This window comes from Trachypithecus francoisi, unplaced genomic scaffold (assembly GCF_009764315.1).
Source record: "Trachypithecus francoisi isolate TF-2019V2 unplaced genomic scaffold, Tfra_2.0 Lachesis_group13, whole genome shotgun sequence".
In the NCBI taxonomy this organism is placed as follows: Eukaryota; Metazoa; Chordata; class Mammalia; order Primates; family Cercopithecidae; genus Trachypithecus; species Trachypithecus francoisi.
In genome coordinates, this window is record NW_022681458.1 from 71,211,322 (window position 1) to 71,232,510 (window position 21,189).

At 37.2% G+C, this 21,189-nt stretch overlaps 1 protein-coding gene across 1 annotated transcript in view; it reads left to right on the forward strand.

Moving 5' to 3' along the window:
* Window positions 1-21,189, forward strand: part of TLK1 (tousled like kinase 1) — a 163,805-nt gene that overhangs the window by 136,666 nt on the left and 5,950 nt on the right. The window contains exons 13-20 of the mRNA XM_033231161.1: window positions 3,100-3,197; window positions 6,646-6,727; window positions 11,019-11,110; window positions 11,193-11,282; window positions 11,440-11,609; window positions 11,793-11,928; window positions 19,663-19,774; window positions 20,746-20,853. Of these exons, the coding sequence (XP_033087052.1) occupies window positions 3,100-3,197; window positions 6,646-6,727; window positions 11,019-11,110; window positions 11,193-11,282; window positions 11,440-11,609; window positions 11,793-11,928; window positions 19,663-19,774; window positions 20,746-20,853 (888 nt within the window). The remainder of the gene's footprint in view (window positions 1-3,099; window positions 3,198-6,645; window positions 6,728-11,018; window positions 11,111-11,192; window positions 11,283-11,439; window positions 11,610-11,792; window positions 11,929-19,662; window positions 19,775-20,745; window positions 20,854-21,189) is intronic.

Sequence of the window (21,189 nt, forward strand, 5' to 3'; positions counted from 1 at the left end):
TATTAGGAAATAAGGGCTTCAATACATGAATTTTGGGGGAACACAGACATTCAGCTCATCACAATATATGTACTTTTTCTTAATGGAATTTTTAGAATAGCAGAGTTACCTTTCCCCCAGAAGTGTGTCAGTTTGCTTGAAGTCTAAGATATTGCGAAATACTAAGTTACAAGATGAAAGACAAATATATTTCACTGAGTATGGTGGGTTTATATCTATCTATATAAGACATAATTTCTTCCCTTGACATTTCCTTCTAAATACCCAGAATCCATCTTTTTTTCTTTCTCTAATGCTACTGACATTTTGTTTTTCTTCCAGTAAACTTAACAATTCAAATGGAATGAAACTTGCTTGTGCTTTTATTTTGTAAGATTTTTATGGGACATATTTGTCATGTTTTTAGAGGCAAAAAAAAAAAAAGCTTGCTTTAATTTGCTGATACAGACATACATTTTACTTTAACAAGTATTTATTTTGTAATATTGATTACTACCATTGTATAGACATCTGAAGGTTATAAAACAAATGTAATTTTGTTCCTCAGCAACCTATTTGAATCTTGTAACATGTATTTATGACTCAATAAAATTTAGCTTTTATAAATTCACTGTTGAGATAGTTTCCCCATGCCACAATTTCAAATAAAGGTTAAAACAAGTATTTATTCTAATAGGCTTTTCACAATTTTATCAGATTATTTAAACTTTCACCAGCCTACCAAATGTTGAGTAGCTTCCTACACGTATGACAGTCAATAAGTTCTTGAGCAGCAAATGTTAGTAATACGCAGGGGAAAAGTCGTTGCTTTCTAGATTCTAGTCTAGATTAGAACTGAATCTAGATTCTAGATTCTAGTCTAGATTAGAACTGAATCTAGATTCTAGATTTCTAGTGTAAATTAAATTCTTTCATACTCCTGGGTAAACCTGTATGGCCAGTTTCTTATCTATTTTACATGGCTAAACTATGATAACTAAGCTGTGTTTTGAGTTTTTTGTCTCAAAGCTTTAAAATTTACTTCCTGTTTTTATAATGAAACTTTGATTATTGAATCTCCTAAGATATCACTTTTTAAAATTAAAATTAAAAATATATGTGACTGAAGCTATTAATGAGGAAATTTCAGTTAAATTAAGACAATCTATGTAGTGTACCTATTTTAGAAAATCTCCCAATAATTCTAGAAAGATTTATCTTCATTTGAATTTATTTTGAAATTTTCTGTTTGCCATGTAATATCAAATGTGCATTAAATATCTCTGCAACAAGTAGTGGTTGAATTTCATTTTAAAATAATACAAGTAACCTTAAGATAGAGATATAATTTGTTTTTTCCTCTTAATGCTTAAAATATTCCTCTGAATTTCTGTCTTAGGTACCGTTGTAATAAGCTTTATACCTCTACTATCTGTCTTTGAATGAAATGATAATATTTATATTTTCAAAGTAAATTTCAGAGTTATATTTTGAGGTAAAGAATTTTTTATGTCAAAAGATAAATTGCTAAAAGAAGCAAAGGAGCTGATGAAATATTTAAATGCATTATTCAGAAAAAACTTCTGTTCCATGTGGTCTAGATGTACAATTCTAGTGGGTACACATTATGCCAAGGTGATCTGTATTTCTTTACTTCAAAATTATGTACTAAAAATATTCTAAGCTGGGCATGGTGGCTCACACCTATAATCCCAACACTTTGGGAGGCTGAAGCAGGAGGATCCCTTGAACTCAGGAGTTCCCTAGCCTGGGCAACATAGTGAGACCCCATCTCTAAAAAGAAAAAAAAAAAGGTGTGGTGGCGCATGCCTGTGGTCCTAGCTACTTGGGAGGCTGAGGCAGGAGGATTGCTTGAGCCCGGGAGGTCAAGGCTAAGGTGAGCTGTGATCATGCCACTGTGCTCCAGCTGGGTGACAGAGTGAAGAAAGAAATTGGGCTAGAAATTTTCACTGAAACCTGGCACAGGCTTATCCTTTTTTTTTTTTTTTTTTTTTTTTTTGCTGGCCAGTGGTGGGGGGTTGGAGAGTGGGGATGGAGTTTCCCTCTTGTTGCCCAGGCTGAAGTGCAATGGTGCGCTCTCAGCTCACTGCAACCTCTGCCTCCCAGGTTCAAGCAATTCTCCTGCCTCAGCCTCCCGAGCAGCTGGGATTACAGACATGTGCCACCACGCCTGGCTAATTTTGTATTTTTAGTAGAGACGGGGTTTCTCCATGTTGGTCAGGCTGGTCTCGCACTCCCGACCTCAGGTGATCCGCCCGCCTTGGCCTCCCAAAGTCCAAAGTGCTGGGATTACAGGTGTGAGCCACCACACCCAGCTCTAGTCTTACCCATTTTTTAAGTAGTAGTCAAATTTGTATTCACAAAGGGGTGTGTGTGTGTGAATGAATGAATGACATGAGTGATAGGTGTACTTACTTGTGTTGGTGGCTAGTCTAAAAGTTGTGTATTTTAAGACAAAAATGTATTTGTCACAATATTTATATTGATTATTAAATTTCTTTAAGATTCGTTTACTTCTGCTCTGATACCTTAGGGTCTGCTACAGCAATCTATAAATTTTTTGTTGTAATGTCTCTTTAGGATTGCAGTGAGATTTATCCAAGTGAGTGGTCAATTTGTGTTTATGTGTGTGTGTGTGTGTATGTATGTATGTATTTGTACTCCAAATGCTGTAAGGTGCAGGAAGAATCATTCTTTTTTCTTTCTTCCTTTTTTAACTATTATAAAATACTTTCATTTTATTTGTTTTCTACTAGTAAATTATTCCTTCTTAAATTAAAATTTGCATGGACTAGAAATAGCTCATTTTATGTTATGTCAGTTTTCAACTACCTTTCAGTATACACGTTATAAAAATAGATTTCTTGTAGTACAGAATAAAACCTAGCATCTCATTAGGTATAGATTTTCATGTGGAGGATGGTTTCTTTTTGCCTTACCTCATTCCATCTTTTGGGCATTGAAAAGAGCACTTTGGTCTTTTAACTCTATAATATACTATTCTTCCCATCACTGTAAAAAATTGATGCATGGGTAAAAATATCTTTTTTATATTGCAAATAAATTGAGCTTGTTATAGTCCCCTCTTTTCATTTTCAGGAAGAGGCAGAAATCCAGGCAGAACTTGAACGTTTGGAAAGAGTCAGAAATCTTCACATACGTGAGCTGAAAAGAATAAACAATGAAGATAATTCACAGTAAGTCATTATTTGCATTTCACAGTTTTATATTATTAAAACTCCTCCTCCACTCCCCGCCCCATAGAGAGCGTAAACACAATATTTCCTTCTTGGGTTGTCTCATCGTACTTAGAAAAGATCCAAAGTCGTTCCCATGGCTTGGAAGGCCTTTTATGATCTGGTCCCTGGCCACCTAACTGTCCTCACTTCTCTTAAAACATGTCAAGGGCATTCCCATCTCAGTGGGCTTCTGTGCTTATTACCATTTCCTCTGCCTGGATGTTCCTCCTCTAAACACCTAATTGGCTTAATTACTTATCTCACTCCAAATGTTCTTTAGAAAGGCCATTCTTAGACCACCCTATTTAAAATCGTAGTCCCTAGCCAGGCCCAGTGATGCTCACCTGTAGTTCCAGCTACTCAGGAGGCTAAAGTAGGAGGATTGCTTTGGCCAGGAGTTCAAAACCAGCCTTATCAACATAGTGAGACCCCCATTTCTTTAAAAAAAAAAAAAAAAAAAAAAAAAAAAAAAAAAAAAAAGCAGTCTCTGCCTCTTCATATCCTCTTTTAGTATTGTTACCTTGCTTTACTTTTCACAATGTTGATCACTATCTGGAATTATAAATTTATTTTGTAGTTATTATCTCCTCCCTCTAGAATGTAAGCTTCATGAGTGCAAGGACTTGGTTTTGTTCTTGCTGTATCCATAAAGCCTAGACCAGTGCCTGACAATGGCAGGCACTTAATAAATATTTGAATACCAAAGTTAATGTTACAGTAGTGAAGGAGAAATTATTTCAACCAGAAGTATTTCAGTAAGCCATGTATCCCACATTATGCAAGAATTGGGAGAGAAATGGAAAAGTAGAGGTTACAGTCTGGGTTCTTAATCGGTTGTCAGAATGAGTGCCATAGACAGTACATGTTGAAGCAATTGAAAGGAAAGAAAATATCTGTGGGCTTGTGGGAGCTTCATGAAAAAGACAGAAATTGAGCAAGACATAGAAGTAGAAATTAAGCAAGGTACTACTTGGATTTAGCTGATGTAAAAGAGAGGAAAGGTTTCTGTTTACACTTCATCTTTAAGACTATTCATGTAGTTTAAAGCTTCATGAGTTAATACAAGTATCAGAATAGGAAGTGGCCAATTTCTGAGTGAAATAAAATCTTGCTTAGAAAGGCCTTGTGATGTCTGTGGATATGTGTAATTCATAAATACACAGATCATTCCATTGTGTGCAGGGAAAGAAATAATATAGTTAAGGAATAACCTAAATTATGTCAGATTAAAATTCTAATGAAAGCCAGGTGTGCTGGCTTACGCCTGTAATCCTTGCACTTTGGGAGGCCAGTGCAAGCAAATCACTTGAGCCCAGGAGTCGAGAACGAGCCTGAGCAAGGTGGAAAAACCCTGTCTCTACAAAAAAAATACAAAACTTATCAGGGAATGGTGGCATGCACCTGTTGTCGCAGCTACTTGGTAGACTGAGGTGGGAGGATCGCCTGAGCCTGGGATGTTGAGCCTGCAGTGAGCCTAGATTGCACTCCAGCCTGAGTGATAAAGTGAGACTTTGTCTCAAAAAAAAAAAAAAAAAAAAAAAGGTGAGGGGCCAGGTGTGGTGGCTCACGCCTGTAATCCCAGCACTTTGGGAGGCTGAGGTGGGTGGATCACTTGAGGTTAGGAGTTCGAGACCAGCCTGGCCAACATGGTGAAACCCCATCTCTACTAAAAATAAAAAAACTAGCCGGGCATTGTGGTGGGCGCCTGTAATCCCAGCTAGTTGGGAGGGCTGAGGCAGGAGAATCACTTGAACCCGGGAGGCAGAGGTTGCGCCACAGCACTCCAGCCTGGGCAACAGAGCAAGACTCTGTCAAAAAAAAAGTGAGAGTCTGTCTAAAAAAGAAAATCTAATAGAGCATATGGTAGAAAACTAATTTAAGACTAACTGTTCTGAAAATTACATTTCAGATTTTGTGGATCTGACTTACATTGATGAAAATAAAATCAGCTGTTACAGCTTTACAGTGTGACTTGAAACGAAGCAGAAATTTCTTATATCTACAAGTTTCTCAAGAAAAAGCTTAAATTACTTAATCTGTAGTCAGTTGATTTTGAAAACAATAATAAAATACAATGTATTTTGGCCGGGCGTGGTGGCTCATGCCTGTAATTGCGGCACTTTGGGAGGCCAAGGCAGGGGTATCACGAGGCCAGGAGTTTGAGACCAACCTGGCCAATATGGTGAAACCCCGTCTTTATTAAAAATACAAAAATTAGCTGGGCATGGTGGCACATGCCTGTAGTCCTAACTAATCGGGAGGCTGAGGCAGAAGAATTGCTTTAACCCGGGAGGCGGAGGCTGCAGTGAGCCGAGATGAGCCAGAGCGAGTCTCTGTCTCAAAACAAACAAAAAAAGCGATGTGTTAGCATTGTAAAGCTAACACTGGTTTTTTTTTTGTTTTGTTTTTTTGAAAGTGTACATTTTGGAACCATAATTTTCTGCTAAGTCCTGCCTTTTATTAGCTGTTAAGCAAGTTACTTAACTTCTCTTTGCAGCAGTACCTTCATTTATAAAATAGACATAGTTATAGGACCTACCTGATAGGGTGAGTTGAAAAGTGAATGAGTTAATACAGGTAAGAGCATAAAACACACAAGTTGAACATCCCAGTTTTGGAAATCTGAAATGTAAACTGCTCTGAAATCTGAAAATTTTTGAGCACTGACATGACATTCAAAGGTCATACACAAAGGAAATGCTCATTGGAGCATTTCAGATTTTGGAGTTTCAGATTAAGGACGCTCAGTTGGCAGTATCCTAAAATAAAATAAAAAAGAAAATCCAAAATCAGAAACATTTCTGGTTCCAGGTATTTCAATAAGGGATACTCAGCCTATATATGGCAAGTACAATAAATACTAAATAGTAATAGTAGTAGTATTACCTATGAGTGATTTTTTTTTTAATTTTAAAAAATCTTTTTAAAAATTGGTGGTTAATTTATTTTACAAAAGTCCAAAGACAGTAAAATTTAATGATGAAGGCCAGTTTATAATTGTGTTTAATCATATGTCCATACTGTAAAATATTGATTAATTATAACTCCCAATATAAAAGTCTATTTTTTCCAGAGAAGTGATTCATGCTGAGTACATAGAGGATTTTGTGAAGCTCTTGGCAATGCAGTAATTGTTAGGTCTTTGTGAGAGTGCTATAACTGGTCATTGATCCTGAATATTGAGCTATAAAAGTTAAGTTTTGTGAGCACCAAAGCTTTAAAATGGGTGGTAGTTGGGCAGGTAGACTGGTAGAGAATGAAAAGAAATATTGAATGAAATTTGAAATTAGCAGTGGAGTAACTGAGAAATAAATAGCTAGGAGTAGAATAAGAGAGTAGAACTTCAATGTAGAAGGAATTTGTGTGTGTGTGTTTTAATATGTCTGTTTTTTCCCCCACCCATAAGGTTCAAAGATCACCCAACATTAAATGAAAGATATTTATTACTTCATCTACTTGGTAGAGGTGGCTTTAGTGAAGTATATAAGGTAATGTAAATTTTATTCTGTTTTTTACACTAATGTAGCAAAGATATAGGAGTATGTAGTTAAGAAGTACTTATGTTGGCTGGGCATGGTGGCTCACACATGTAACCCCAGGGCTTTGGGAGATGGGAGGGTACCTGAGGCTAGGAGTTTGAGACCAACCTGGGCAACATAGTGAGACCTCGTCTCTACTAAAAAAAAAAAAATCAGTCAGGTGTGGTGGCGTACACATGTAGCCCCAGCTACTCAGGAGGCTGAGGTGGGAGTATCTCAGAGTCCAGGAATTCATGGCCACAATAAGCTATGATTGCACCACTGCACTCTAGTCTGGGTGACACAGCAAGACCCTGTCTCAAAAAAAAAAAAAAGAAGTACTTGTCTTTTGTTTATCGATTATATGTCCTCATTACAAAAAAGGGTTTGTTGTGGCTTCTGTTGTCTTCTTTCCAGAATCCAAAGACTGTTTGCCACCTGCACAGTCCCTGTGATATTTGTTACCTAGTCACCATTAACCAGTCCAATACAAAGAGTAGCAGCTATTTAAATCAAGATAGGCAGGTAGCCATTTAATACAGTACACTTGTAGAAAGATTGTACCCCTTAATTTAAAAATGTCTGAAGTATTAACATGTCCTGAATTTATCCAAATTTCTACCTATGTCAAGTCCGTTTCTCAAATGCAAAAGTATAAATGTAGGCATTTTTATTCCCCATGTTCACTATTTTATACCTTTTTTTCTTTTTTTTTGTACTTTACGTTGTATCTTTCAGTGTAACCTTTAAATATTGGATTCCTGAGGTCCCTTTTATCATTCTGTATTCTCTCTTAAGAAGGTTTTTATTCTCTCTCATTCACTGGGTTGTCTATTTGGTGTCACCCCCAGGTGATACACAGCTCACACTTTCTTTCTGAGCTCAGTACCTCAAAGTGTGTTTGTATACATGACTTACCTCATGTGGGTGCTGCATAGGTATTGGAAACTCACATTTGAAATAGAAGTTATCTTTATATCCTCTAAAATGCCTTTTAACACTGCTCCTGACTTCCCTGACTTCAGTATATAGCATTGCCATTCATCTGCCTGGTCCCTCAAGTGAAAAAAACACAAAAACCATTGTATGCTCTTCTTTTCCCTTTGTTCCCTTGCCCTCACGTATTGTAAGTCCCTAGTTCCTGCTATTATTAATGTCATTAAGTTCTCGTAAATTCAGCCATGACCCTTCCCTTCTGTCTCTTAGCTCAAGGCTTCTTCCGGAACCTCATAGCTGGTTGTCTTCTTTTGGGCGTTGCTTTTCTCAAGTCATTTTGTACACTGCAAATAGAGTAAACTTTTTATAAAAGGCAACCTGATCATCTGTCCTACTTAAAAGCCCCAGTAGCTTCCCATTTGCTCTTAGAATGAAGGGTATATGCTCATCTTTAGTTCCTCTAAACAGCTTCCCGGACCCTCTTCATCTTCTCACATAGATTTGGTGTATTTGATAGTATTACAGATTCCTTGTAATACTTTGTGCTTCATTACATATTGGCATAGTTGGTTAAAAGCTTTGGTTCTGAAGCCAGGCAGCTAAGTTTAAATCCTGACTGCTATTGACTAATTTTATTAATTTGGGCTTATTATTTAAATCTCTGTCTCATGTCTCCTTCTGGGAATAGTAACAATACCTACATTATAGGGTTGTTGCAGTGATTAACTGAGTTGTCACATGTAAATCACATATAACATCTGTGCTAAGATAAGCTGATAAGATTATTAGAAATCTTGCCTGTTGGCCATGGCTCATACCTGTAATCTTAGCACTTTATGGGGCCAAGGCAGGCAGATTGCCTGAACTTAGGAGTTTGAGACCAGTTTGGGCAACATGGCGAACCCATTTCTACTAAAAATACAAAAAAAAGTAGCTCGGCATGATGGCACATGCCTGTAGTCCCAGCTACTTGGAGGCTGAGGCATGATAATTGCTTGAGCCTTGGAGGTGGGAGGTTGCAATGAGCCAAGATTGTGCTGCTGCACCCTACCCTGGGGGACAGAGGGAGACACTTTCTCTCAAAAAAAAAAAAAAGGAATCCTGACTGTTGCATGGGTCAAAGACTATGCCCTTCTCGCTTCTGGTTCTGAGTTGGAAAAATTATGGGATTTAGATTAAGAGAACTTCAGTTCTGGTATCAGTTCAACCATGCACTATTTTTTGTTATTTTGTTAACTTAAGTAAGCATTACACGTCAGGGTCCTCACCTTCCTCATTCATCAAAAGTGATCTTTGAGCTCTCTTCCAATTCCTGTTTCTCTGATTCTAATAATAGTTTATCCTTAAGAACTTAATGGGTCTTCGAAGTAGGCTTAACATAAGGTAGAAAAGATTATCATGATAGTTCAGCTGGGATCTAAAAGTCACTAAAAGTGCAGTTAGCATTAGCGTGGCCTAAAAGTTGTTGAGCTTATGAACTTACCATGAGCCTTCATAACAGCCCTCTACCACTGCCTGGTTGTATTTTACATAACTATTTTAGCCTCATAGGTAGGACTTTTGTAGAAGAGGCTTACATAGAGATTAGAAAGTGCAGATTGGGGCCCAGTGACTTGAACTTTCTATACTGACCTAAATACTAGTGACATCATTCTCTAAGCCCTTTAAAGCCCTTTCATGATTGCCAGGTCTGTTGGAAAACAACCAGACAAAAAGCAGATTGTAAGTCAAGAAGTAAAGAGTTGTATTTTATACCAAGGGTGGGAGATGTTGAGTCAGTTGCTGAGTGATTGCCATATTAATCTTATAGAAAGGTATACTTCTACTCACCTGAAATCTTGGGAGGATGATGTGTTATATATAATTTATTATAATCAGTATACTCTGATAATAACTTTTTATTGGTTATATACTTAGTTTTTTCTTCAATTATCCTTTATTATGATTGCCTTTGAATTTAATTCTTTATAGATTTGTTCTGCCTTGTCCCTTACATAAACTTATTTTATTTTTATTCTTTTTAGTTTCTTTATACTTAACCCTTGATAATATGTAATTAGCTAATGTTTCTTGGCTGTACCATGTATTTTTCTAAACACCTCATATGTTTTACCCCATTTAATCCTCTCAATAACCCTAACTTTTGGGGCTCAGAGAGGGTATTAGCACAGAGTCACTCAGCTAATAAGCTAATCTGATTGCAAAGAGAATATTCTTAACAACTGTATGCTATATTATATCTCATCATACTTTTATAGTTTTGTACCAAAGTAGTCACTTTACTATTTATCCCCTCTTGCTTATGTTTAGGTTAAATTGATGGGAAGGAATGGGGACCTTCTTTCTAATAAATACGTAAACTTTTAAGTGAAAGGGGCACCTTTCTGTATAAATCACAATAGAACCAAAATTATTAAATGTCTCTTTAATAGTATTCTTTTAAAAAAAAAAAAAAATCATATAAAGCTGTTAAAACACTGATCATTCTGTGTTTTTAATTTAAGAAGTAGGCTGGTGATTTGAACAAATGAAGTATAAATTCTTTTTGAGACAACCAGGGAAAATTGAGGACAGGTTAGGTATTAGACGAGATTAAGGAATTATTACTGATATAGTTAGGTGTGATAATGATATGTGGTTATTTTTATTTAAATACTGATGTGTTTACTAGGGGGAAATAATGTATTTGTCTTAATAATACTCTGGTTGAAGGGGTGGGATGCAAGGGTAGTAGGGAATAGATGAAACAAGAATGGCAAAATATTGATAATTGTTGAAACCGGATGGTGGGGCATAAGGGCACATTATAGTAGTCTACTTTTGTATATGTTTGAACAGTTTTATAATAACTGTAGAATTTTTTTTCAACAGTTGGAATAATAACTGTTAGGAACTTTTTAATTTTTCTAATAAGTGAAAAAGAAGTAGGGCATTGCTAGGAAAAGATAGATTTAAAAGGTTTTATCCGACCTAAAAAAAAAGTGGTACAGTCTGTTTTCCTGGCTGCTTGCTACCAGTATAGAGGAATAAATCCATATTAAAAACCAATAATAGCTTTATTATTTTTATTCAGTATATTGGCATTTATAAAATTTAATGTGAAAATTCACATTAAGGTTTTCTCTGATTTATTACCATAGAATTTCTGTCTTCTGATAATAAAAGTGTCATTGAACTATATATAGTCTTAGCAGAGAAGATAATTCATAATTGTAGGGTTTGTCCTAATTCCATATTATTACAACAATTATCACCAAAATAAAAAACATCTCTTCAGGTATTCAATTGGTGTTTCATCTTAATTGTGTTTGACTTGAAATCCTAGGCTTTTGACCTATATGAACAAAGATATGCTGCTGTGAAGATACATCAGCTTAATAAAAGCTGGAGAGATGAGAAGAAAGAAAACTACCACAAGTAAATACTAATACTTTATGGTTTTTTTTAATTGAATATTTTTTGAATGATCATGGAGAATTAATACACTGTCTTCCCGTAGACATGCCTGCAGAGAGTATAGAATACACAAAGAACTGGATCACCCCAGAATAGTTAAACTCTATGATTATTTCTCCTTGGATACAGATACGTAAGTGAATATTAAGGTTTAATTTTTAAGGAAGGATATGCTTGCTCTGTCTTTCCCCATCCTGTGTTGATGATGTAAATACTCTCCATTTCCCCAATGTGATTCTGAATTCTTGGATAATACTTATGTCAATTTTTTTTTCTCTTCTCTGTTGTAGGTTTTGTACAGTGTTAGAATACTGTGAAGGCAATGACTTGGATTTCTATCTGAAGCAACACAAGTTAATGTCAGAGAAAGAAGCTAGGTCTATTGTAATGCAGATTGTAAATGCACTAAGATATCTCAATGAGATCAAACCCCCTATTATACATTATGATCTTAAGCCAGGTAATTATGAAATTTGTCTAATTTTTTAAAAAACTTGAGTATAGTTTTTAAAAGTCATTAAGTTATCTGAAAACATGATTTTTAGTTCCGCTTTTAAGACATCAGTAGAATACTAGTAACATTTAAAGTTATTAAAGTTATGTTTTTCATGTATGTGTCATTAAAAGAATCTTTTATTCTTAGGAAACATCCTACTGGTAGATGGAACAGCATGTGGTGAAATCAAAATCACTGATTTTGGTCTGTCCAAGATTATGGATGATGATAGCTATGGTGTAGATGGAATGGATCTAACTTCTCAGGGGGCAGGCACTTACTGGTAAGTGTATTACTAAAAACATCAGAATGTCTAGATTAGTGCCCAGTGCTTTTATGATAAAATTTAGTTTTTTTTATTTCCATGTGGCCATTAAGATTACTGTGGTAAAAGGTACTGATATTAAATTCTCAGTTGAGAGGGAGACTTCTGTGGTCATTCCTCTTCTCATCTGTTCTTACTGCAAATAACAGCATACTGGAGAGAGAATGACTTGGCATTAACAAGTGACTTTAGTACCTGCCAGTCAGAAACTCCTAACAGGAAGAATTCATTCATGGGTTTTCTTCTATAATGTTAGGGTGATGTTTATCATAAATATGAATACTTATGTTAATATAATATTTCAACTATTGCAAGCAAAAACTGCAAGCATCAAGCCCTCTCTGTGGAAGTTATATGGTTGCAGGGGTTTTTGTTTTATTTTGAGACAGGGTCTTGCCCTGTCACCCACCCTGGAGTGCAGTGGTATAGTCTTAGTTCACTGCAGCCTCAAACTCCTAGGCTCAAGCAATCCGCCCACTTACTCTTGAGTAACTGAGACCACAGGTATGCACCACTATGCCCAGCTAATCTAAATTTTTTATAGAGACAAGGTCTTAATTTGTTGCTCAGGCTGGTCTTGAACTCCTAGTATCAAGTGATCTGCCTCTCCCAAAGTGCTTAGATTAGAGGCATGAGCCACTGCACCTGCCTGGTGGTTTTTGTGGAAGATGGATGTTTTGTTGGTTGTGAATGGGAGATAAATTTGGCATATTCTTTGGACTTGACTTTCAGAAATCCCTTTTAAAGACTTGATATGTATAGATTTAAATTTAGATATAATCACAGATTCATAGATACAAATCTAAGTGACTGTCATCCCCCTCAGTATACCTACGTGTTCACAAAAACTACTTCAGCATGAATTTTCAAACTTGTTAAATTCACCAGAGTGGAGAACATAAACTATAAAATTTCAAAACAAACTTAATTATCAGAGAAAATTAGCATAAACAGTGACATTTTAATGGGAAGAAAGATAACTGCGTTCAAGTTCATTGAAACAGGATTGTGACTACAAACATAAATGTGACCTCAGGTTTTCCAGAACAGTGTTCACACAGCCTGAGCACATCATAACCAGTTACACACGATGCCACTGGTCTGTACTTTTAATGAACAGGGATTAGTCATATTCGTGTATTCTTTTAAAGCCATTTTAAAATTTTAAATTTGGCTTGTGGCATTTCCTAGCAACATGGATAAGATAAGAATGTCATGAATTTTTTATTCATATTTTAAGAAAACTATTCAAACTGCTAACCCCCTGAAAGTCAATATTCTCAAAGTCTTTGGGCTTTTTTTTTAGCAACAAGGCTCTTTTTTTTATTAACAACAAAATCTTACTCTAATAAACAAAACCAACAAAAACAAAGCATCCTGGTAGATTCTTAGATTCCATGGAAGACAGCTTGAAAACCATGTTCTAAATAATAAATTATTCTTCCTCTACCGGACATTGTCAATATTTGTTTCTCTCTCACTCTGGCTTCACTAGTATAGGAAAGGACAAGGAAATTTCCCTTTTACAGATGGTCAAGGGACAAAGACCTTATGTTTCAGGGGCTGTACTGAAAGGAGATACAATGATGGCATTGTTATATAAGAACATGGAATGTATTTCTCAGGGAAATCTGTGGTCCAAAAATTGGTTTATGTCTACAGTCATATTAGTTGATTAGCTTTGTACAGCTGACCTTGAATAAAATGGATTTGAAATGCATGGGTCCACTTTTATGTGGCTTTTTTTTTCAATAAATACATTGGAAAATTTTTTGGAGATTTGCAACAATTTGAAAAATCTCACTGATGAACCATGTAGTGTAGAAATATTGAAAAAATTGGCTGGAGGTGGTGGCTCACGCCTGTAATTCCAGAACTCTGGGAGGCTGAGGCGGGTGGATCACTTGAGGTCAGGAGTTTGAGACCAGCCTGGCCAACATGGTGAAACCTCGTCTCTACTAGAAATACTAAAAGTACAAAAGTTAGCTGGCCGTGGTGGCGCATGCCTGGAATCCCAGCTACTCAGGAGGCTGAGGCAGGAGAATTGCTCAAACCCAGGAGGCGGAGGTTGCAGTGAGCTGAGATCACGCCATTGCACTCCTGCCTGGGCGACAGAGCAAGACTCTGTCTCAAAAAAAAAAGAAAGTAAAAGAAAAAAATACTGAAAAAATTAAGAAAAAGATATGTCATGAAGGCATTAAATTAATGTAGACACTCATCTGTTTTATCATTTACTGCCGTAAAATGTACACAAATCTATTATAAGAAGTTAAACTTTATCAAAACATGTATACAAACACAGACTCTACCTGGTGCTATTTGCAGTTGAGAGAAATGTAAACAAACGTAAAGATGCCGTATTAAATCATAATTTCATAAAATTAACTGTACCACATACTGTGTACTGTAATAATTTTGTAGCTATGTCTTGTTACTATTGTAAGGAGCTCAACTGTTTTGAGTATCTGTTTAAAACACTGTGATGCTAATCTCCTTCATGTGAGCAATTAATCTCTCCAGTAAAAGGCCTATCGTGGTAAAAAGTAATCTCTCGTGATTCTCAAATGTTTTTCATCCTGTTTAGTGCAATATTGTCAACCTTGAATAACACCAGTAATGCTAGAAGTGCTCTTAAGGAGCAGAGAAAAATCATGGCATTACAAGAAAAAGTTGAATTGCTTGATATGTACCATAGATTGAGGTATATAGTTTGGATTGAGGAATAGTTGCCCACCATTCCAAGATAAATGAATTCAACAAAAAGATCATTGTTTAAAAAAAAAAAAATTTGTAAAGCTGTCGCTGCAGCTATGTCAACAGGCACAGAAACCTTGTACTTTTTGCAAAATACCGTGTTGTCTCTAATTGAAAATGCAAGCCATGCACGGTGGCTCATGCCTGTAATCCCAGAACTTTTGGGAGGCTGAGGCAGACAGATCACTTGAGCCTGAGAGATGAAGATCAGCCTGAGCAACATGGCGAAAGCCTATCTCTACATAAACATACAAAAATTAGCGAAATGTGGTGGCACATGCCTGTAGCCCCAGCTACACAGGAGGCTGAGACAGGAGGATCATTGCTTGAGCCTGGGATGCGGAGATTGTAGTAAGCCCAGATTGCACCACAGCACTCCAGCCTGGGTAACAGAGTGAGAACCTGTCTCAAATGAAAAGGACAAAGAAAATGCAGCCTTTTGGCTGCATGATACCCATAGACTGTAATGTGATTTTAGAAAAAGCAAAGAGATTATATGACAATTTTAAAGCAAAAGGAAGGTGAAGGATCTAAAGCTAGAGAATTTCATGCCAGTAAAGGATAGTTTAATAATTTTAGAAAGAGGTTTGACTTTAAAAATGTCAAGATAACAGGAGAAACAGCTCCCGCCACCCAAGAGTTCCCACATGCTATTAAGAAAACAATTGAGGCCGGGCGCAGTGGCTCAACGCCTGTAATCCCAGCACTTTGTGAGGCCGAGGCAGGTGGATCATGAGGTCAAGAGATCGAGACCATCCTGGCCAATGGTGAAACCCCATCTCTACTAAAGATACAAAAATTAGGTGGGCGTGGTGGCGCGTGCCTGTAGTCTCAGCTACTAGGGAGGCTGAGGCAGGAGAATTGCTTGAACCCAGGAGGCAGAGGTTGTAGTGAGTGAGATCACGCCACTGCACTCCAGCCTGGGCAACAGAGCAAGACTCGGTCTCATTCATGAGTGAATGAATGCAAAAGAAAAAATAATTGAGGAGAAATGATAGCTTCCTGAACAGATAATTTAATGCAGACAGAAGTGCCCTATTCTAGAAAATAAAAATGTCACAGAGGACATTTATATTTGTAAGGAAGAGAAGTGAGTACCAGGATTTGATGCAGGAAGGGACAGGCTAACTCTGCTGTTTTATGCAAATGCAGTTGGGTTTATGATCAGGACTACCCTTATCTATAAAGCTGCTAACTCTGGAGCCTCAAACAGAAAAGATACATACCAGCTGCCAGCCTTTTGCCTATACAACAAGGAGGCCTGGACAGTGAGAACCCTTTTTTTTGGATTGGTTCCATCAGTGCTTTGTCCCTGAAGTCAGAAAGTACCTTGCCAATAAGGGACCACCTTTTAAAGTTTTTTGATACTGGACAATGCCCCTGGCCACCTAGTAGCCCATGAGTTTAACACTGAAGATATTGAAGCCATCTACTTGTCTGCAAACAAAACAATATCTCTAATTCAGCCTCTAGATCAAGTGGTCTTAAGGACCTTTAAGGCTCATTACACATGATACTCTATGGAAAGGATTGTCAGTGCTGTTAAAGAGGACCCCAGTAGAGAGAACATCATGAAAGTCTGCAAGGATTACACCACTGAAGATGTCATCATCGTTTTAGAAAAAGCCATGAAAGCCATCAAGCCTGAAAGAGTACATTCCTGCAAGAGAAAACCACGTCCAGATGTTGCGTGTGACCTCACAGGATTTATGACAGAGGCAATCAAGGAAATTATGAAAGAGACTGTGGATATGGCAAAGAAGGTGGGGTGAAGGGTTTCAAGATATGGATCTTGGAGAAACTCAAGAGCTAATGGACACCCCTCCAGAGGAATTAAGGTGACTTGATGGAGATGAGTGCTTCCAAACTGGTACCAGATGTTGAGAAAGAAGTAGCAGAAGAGACACTGCCAGAAAACAAGTTGACATTAGACAGCCTAGCAGAAGGGTTTCTATTAGTCAAGACATTGCTTTTGACTTTTATGACATGGACCCTTCTATAATAGAGGCACTGAAACTAAAGCAAATGGTGGAAGAAGGATTGATATTATATGAAAAAGCAAAACAGAAATTATGATGTATGTCTTTGAAGTTGCACTAAGTGTGTCTGTCTCCCCTTTCATCTCTTCCCCCTCTGCTACCCCTGAGACAGCAAAACTAACCCCTCCTCAGTCTACTCAACCTAAAGATGACAAGTATGAAAACTTCTGTCATAATCTACTTTCACTTAATGAGTAGTGATTTTCTCTTATGATTTTTCTTAATAGCAATTTTTTTCCTCTAGCTTATTATAAGAATTTAGTATATAATACTTACAGCATAGAAAATATGTGTTAATTAACTGCTCATGTTATCAGTAAGTCAACTTCCAGTCAACAGTGGGCTATTAGTAGGTAATGTTTTTTTTTTTTTTTTTTTTTTTGACAGAGTCTTGCTCTGTCACCCAGGCTGGAGTGCAGTGGCACGGTCTCAGCTCACTGCAACCTCTGCCTTCCAGGTTCAAGCAATTCTCCTGCCTCAGCCTCCCGAGTAGCTGGGATTACAGGCACCCGCCGCCATGCCTGGCTAATTTTTTTGTATTTTTTGTAGAGACAGGGTTTCATCATGTTGGCCAGGCTAGTCTTGAACTGCTGACCTCGTGATCCACCCACCTCGGCCTCCCAAATTGCTGAGATTACAGGTGTGAGCCACTACGCCCAGCCTAGTAGTTAACTTTTTAACTTTTTAGGGAGAGTCGAAAGTTAGACATGTGGCCAGGCACGGTGGCTCACTCACGTGAGCCTCTGATCCCAGCAGGAAGACCACTTGAGCCCAGGAGTTGAAGACCAACCTGGGCAACATAGCAAGACCTTGTCTGTATATATTTTTTTAAAAAATTAGCCGGGCATGGTGGTGTGTGCCTGTGGTCCAGCTAATTGGGAGGCTAAAGTGGGAGAATCGCTTGAGCCTGGGAGATCGAGGCTGCAGGGAGCTGTGATCGCACCACTGCACTCCAGCCTGGGCAACACAGTGAGACACGGTCTCAAAAAAATAAATAAATAAAAATCATAACTGCATAGGTCAGTGCCTCCAACCCCTATATTGTTCAGGGGTCAACTGTATTTGATATATTTGGATAGCACTGTACATACTCATGTATTTTAGAATACACATATAATATTGCTCTTATAAATTACCTTTCATCCTCACAAGCTTGAAATATTTAGTTTTGTCTCTCTGGTCTCAAATTCACTAAATCCTGGTGGACATCTTTTCCCAAGTTACTTTGACATCAATTTCTGTGGTTGCTCTTGTTGCATACATACACCTCGTGCCTGGAGAGAGTATAGCTTAATGTTTACAAGCCATTCCTGTTTCAGTTACACACATAGACACCTGCATAAAATACACTTTTATTGATAAAATAAATCCAGCTTTTTACTACATTACAAGTGAGTTATCGGTTATCTTTGGTGGTTTTACTTCAAGGAAGTTTCATGTGTTTTTTAAGAGATCTGTCAACATCCTGCTGAAATCTTACTGATTTTAGCATAGTGAATACAAAACTGCATTTTTTAAAAAAAGAGTAAATTCCCATTTAGCAGCATTATTCCTTTTGAGAATTTTAAGTTTATCTAAATTTTTTGAGTTGTGAGATGCTTGCATCCCTGATGGATCTTTTACTTATAACTGGAGATGACAAATTGATTTTTACCCTTCATCTATTAAAAATTATGAACTGGCTAGTGCGGTGGCTCATGCCTGTAGTCCTAGCACAAGGCTAGGATCACTTAAGGCCAGTAGTTGAAGACCAGCTTGGTCAACAGTGCAAGACTATCACTACAAAGAAGAAAATATTAGCTGGGTGTGCTGGTGCACGTCTGTAGTCCCATCATTCCGGAGGCTAAGGTGAGAGGATCACATGAGCCCAGGAGTGTGAGGCTGCAGTGAGCTATGAGCGTACCACTGTACTCCAGCCTGAGTGACAGAGTGGGACCCTGTATCAAAAAAAATTATGAACTTATAAATAGGACTTAGATAGTTTTAAAATAGTAATTTTGAATATCCGTTGTGTTTCAGACACTGCTAGTGCTTAAAACTGCGCAGTGAATAAGAGTTCCTGGAGCTGCTCACAGTCTGGTGTGATTGTAGTTGAATGCCATAATAGAGGCACTGCACCATTCTGCAGTAACACAGAGAAAAGCAGAGCCACCTGGGGAGAAGCAAAAACGGCTTATGGGGATTGGGTGGGTCTTGAAGAAGAAAAGATGCTAAGTAATTGGAGTGATTAGGGAAGGCAGCAGTGATTGTCATATTCAAGAGCTCAGAGGATAAAGGAGAGCCGAGTGAGGACGCAAGTGAATTGGTTTTGAGTAGCCAATTTGGTGGGTTAGGGTGGGGGAAAATAGTGTGTGCAGATTTTGAAAATGTATGTTGTTGCCAGATTAGCATGGGTCTTGTGTTACAAACAAGAGATACAAGGTCTTGTTCGCAGTAAGTGCTGTTGAGGTTGTTTGAACAAAAGAACCACATGATCTGGTGTATATTTTAGGGAGAGAAGTGCCTACAGTTTGAACAGTAGTTAAAGAGGATGGGAGAAAATTTCTTCTATTATTAGATACTCCAAATTAGACCATTGTAATCTCTCTTAAGTTTTTGTTTCTGTAGGTAGGTAGGTAGGCAGGCAGATTAGATAGATTAGATAGATAGATAGATAGATAGATAGATAGATAGGATAGATAGAGGTGAACTTTATCACAATGTTGTATGTGTTGGCTCTAGAGTTAAATGATAAAAGAATGTAAATGCTCCAGAAGTTCAGTTGATGATTTTCACTGATGGGAGTCCTAGAGTTTATGTATGGATAAAATTAGTGTTCTAAGATTTTACACTTAGAAGATTTTAAGTTACAGATTGTCAATAGTAACCTTTCCTTTTTTCTCTCCCACAAAACTTATAGGTATTTACCTCCTGAGTGTTTTGTAGTTGGAAAAGAGCCACCAAAGATTTCCAACAAGGTTGATGTATGGTCAGTTGGAGTCATCTTCTTTCAGTGTCTTTATGGTAGAAAGGTAAATTCAATTCTGCTAGCCTTCAGCTATACATTGATAAATTAAGTTGAATTTTTCCTTCTTAAAAGCAAAATTTCACTAACTCAAAGTCAATTTAGATCCTTCTAAAGAAAGCCAGGCTTCTCCTCTATTTCTTCCTAAAATTTCCATGGATCAGAATTATTTTAATGTCACACCAATTTACTTGACCTGCTTTTTGCTTTCTTTCTTTCCCCTTTTTTAAGAAAAGAAGTAACTATCTGTTAACATGCTAATATTTGTCTACTATTGGGAATACTGGAGTCAATACTTTTCATTATCCGCCATTCACTTGACCTCCTCTTACGCCCCCCACCCCACCCACACACACAGTTTGGCCTGGGTGGTCTGTTTCCCCCTGTTGCTTGTCAGGGAGATACCATCAAAGTTAGTCTTAATTATTTCCCAACTTATTTTTATATTGAAGTTGGAAGTACAGGTTACCATAGATATTATCTAGCCCACATCCCACCCCATCCCTTCATCAATAGGGGAAGAGAGGTTAAGGGATTTGTGTGGGATCTCCTCACTCCACATCCAGAGCTCCTTCATTTAAATTCGCCTGTGATACACAAAGTATTTGATCTTTGGAAATTGTCATAGGTATTTTCATTACTACTTCATCTCTTCTCTTATTGAACTTCATTGTTTAAACATTCAGAATAAAGTTTTGCATTTCTTTTTATGTTTTTATCTTATATTGCAACAGCATTATTTTCTTCTTAGAGTGTTTAATCTATGTTGAAGATTGATTAGATAGGCTTTCTTGGCCTGCTATCAGTTATACCTTGTTTGTATGAGAATTCATCTCTGGTTTCAAATAACTGAGGAAGATTTTAGAACACAAAATATTTGGATTTTGGATTTTGGGAACTCGCTTAGACAGAAATGGTATCTGTGTTTAAATATTTTGTGAGAAAAATATCTCAACGTTTTAATTTTTTTTTTTTAAGCCATTTGGTCACAATCAATCTCAACAAGACATTCTTCAAGAAAATACAATATTAAAAGCCACAGAAGTCCAGTTCCCTGTAAAACCTGTTGTAAGCAGTGAAGCCAAGGTATTAAATTTTTGTAAATGAGTTTTGTGAAGTAACTTTTCTTTCATCAGTTTTGCTGACAACAAGGTAAGTACTTTCCAAAAATAAGTAAAGTCACAAGACTCGCTGCTGCAGGGGATCTGTCCAGCAGGAGCTGGTGATTTCCTTTCAGAAAAGGAGTTGCATCAGCCTCTGGTTGCTGCAGTTTTTATCTTTTAAGCAGCCAAATATGGTCCCTGATTGTTTATGTTCATCAGCTGCTACTTTGAAAATTAGGGAAAAATCACAAGATCTGGGCTCATCATTACCTTTTATGTATTATTTATCTGCTTATGTTAATACTGAGATATTATAAGT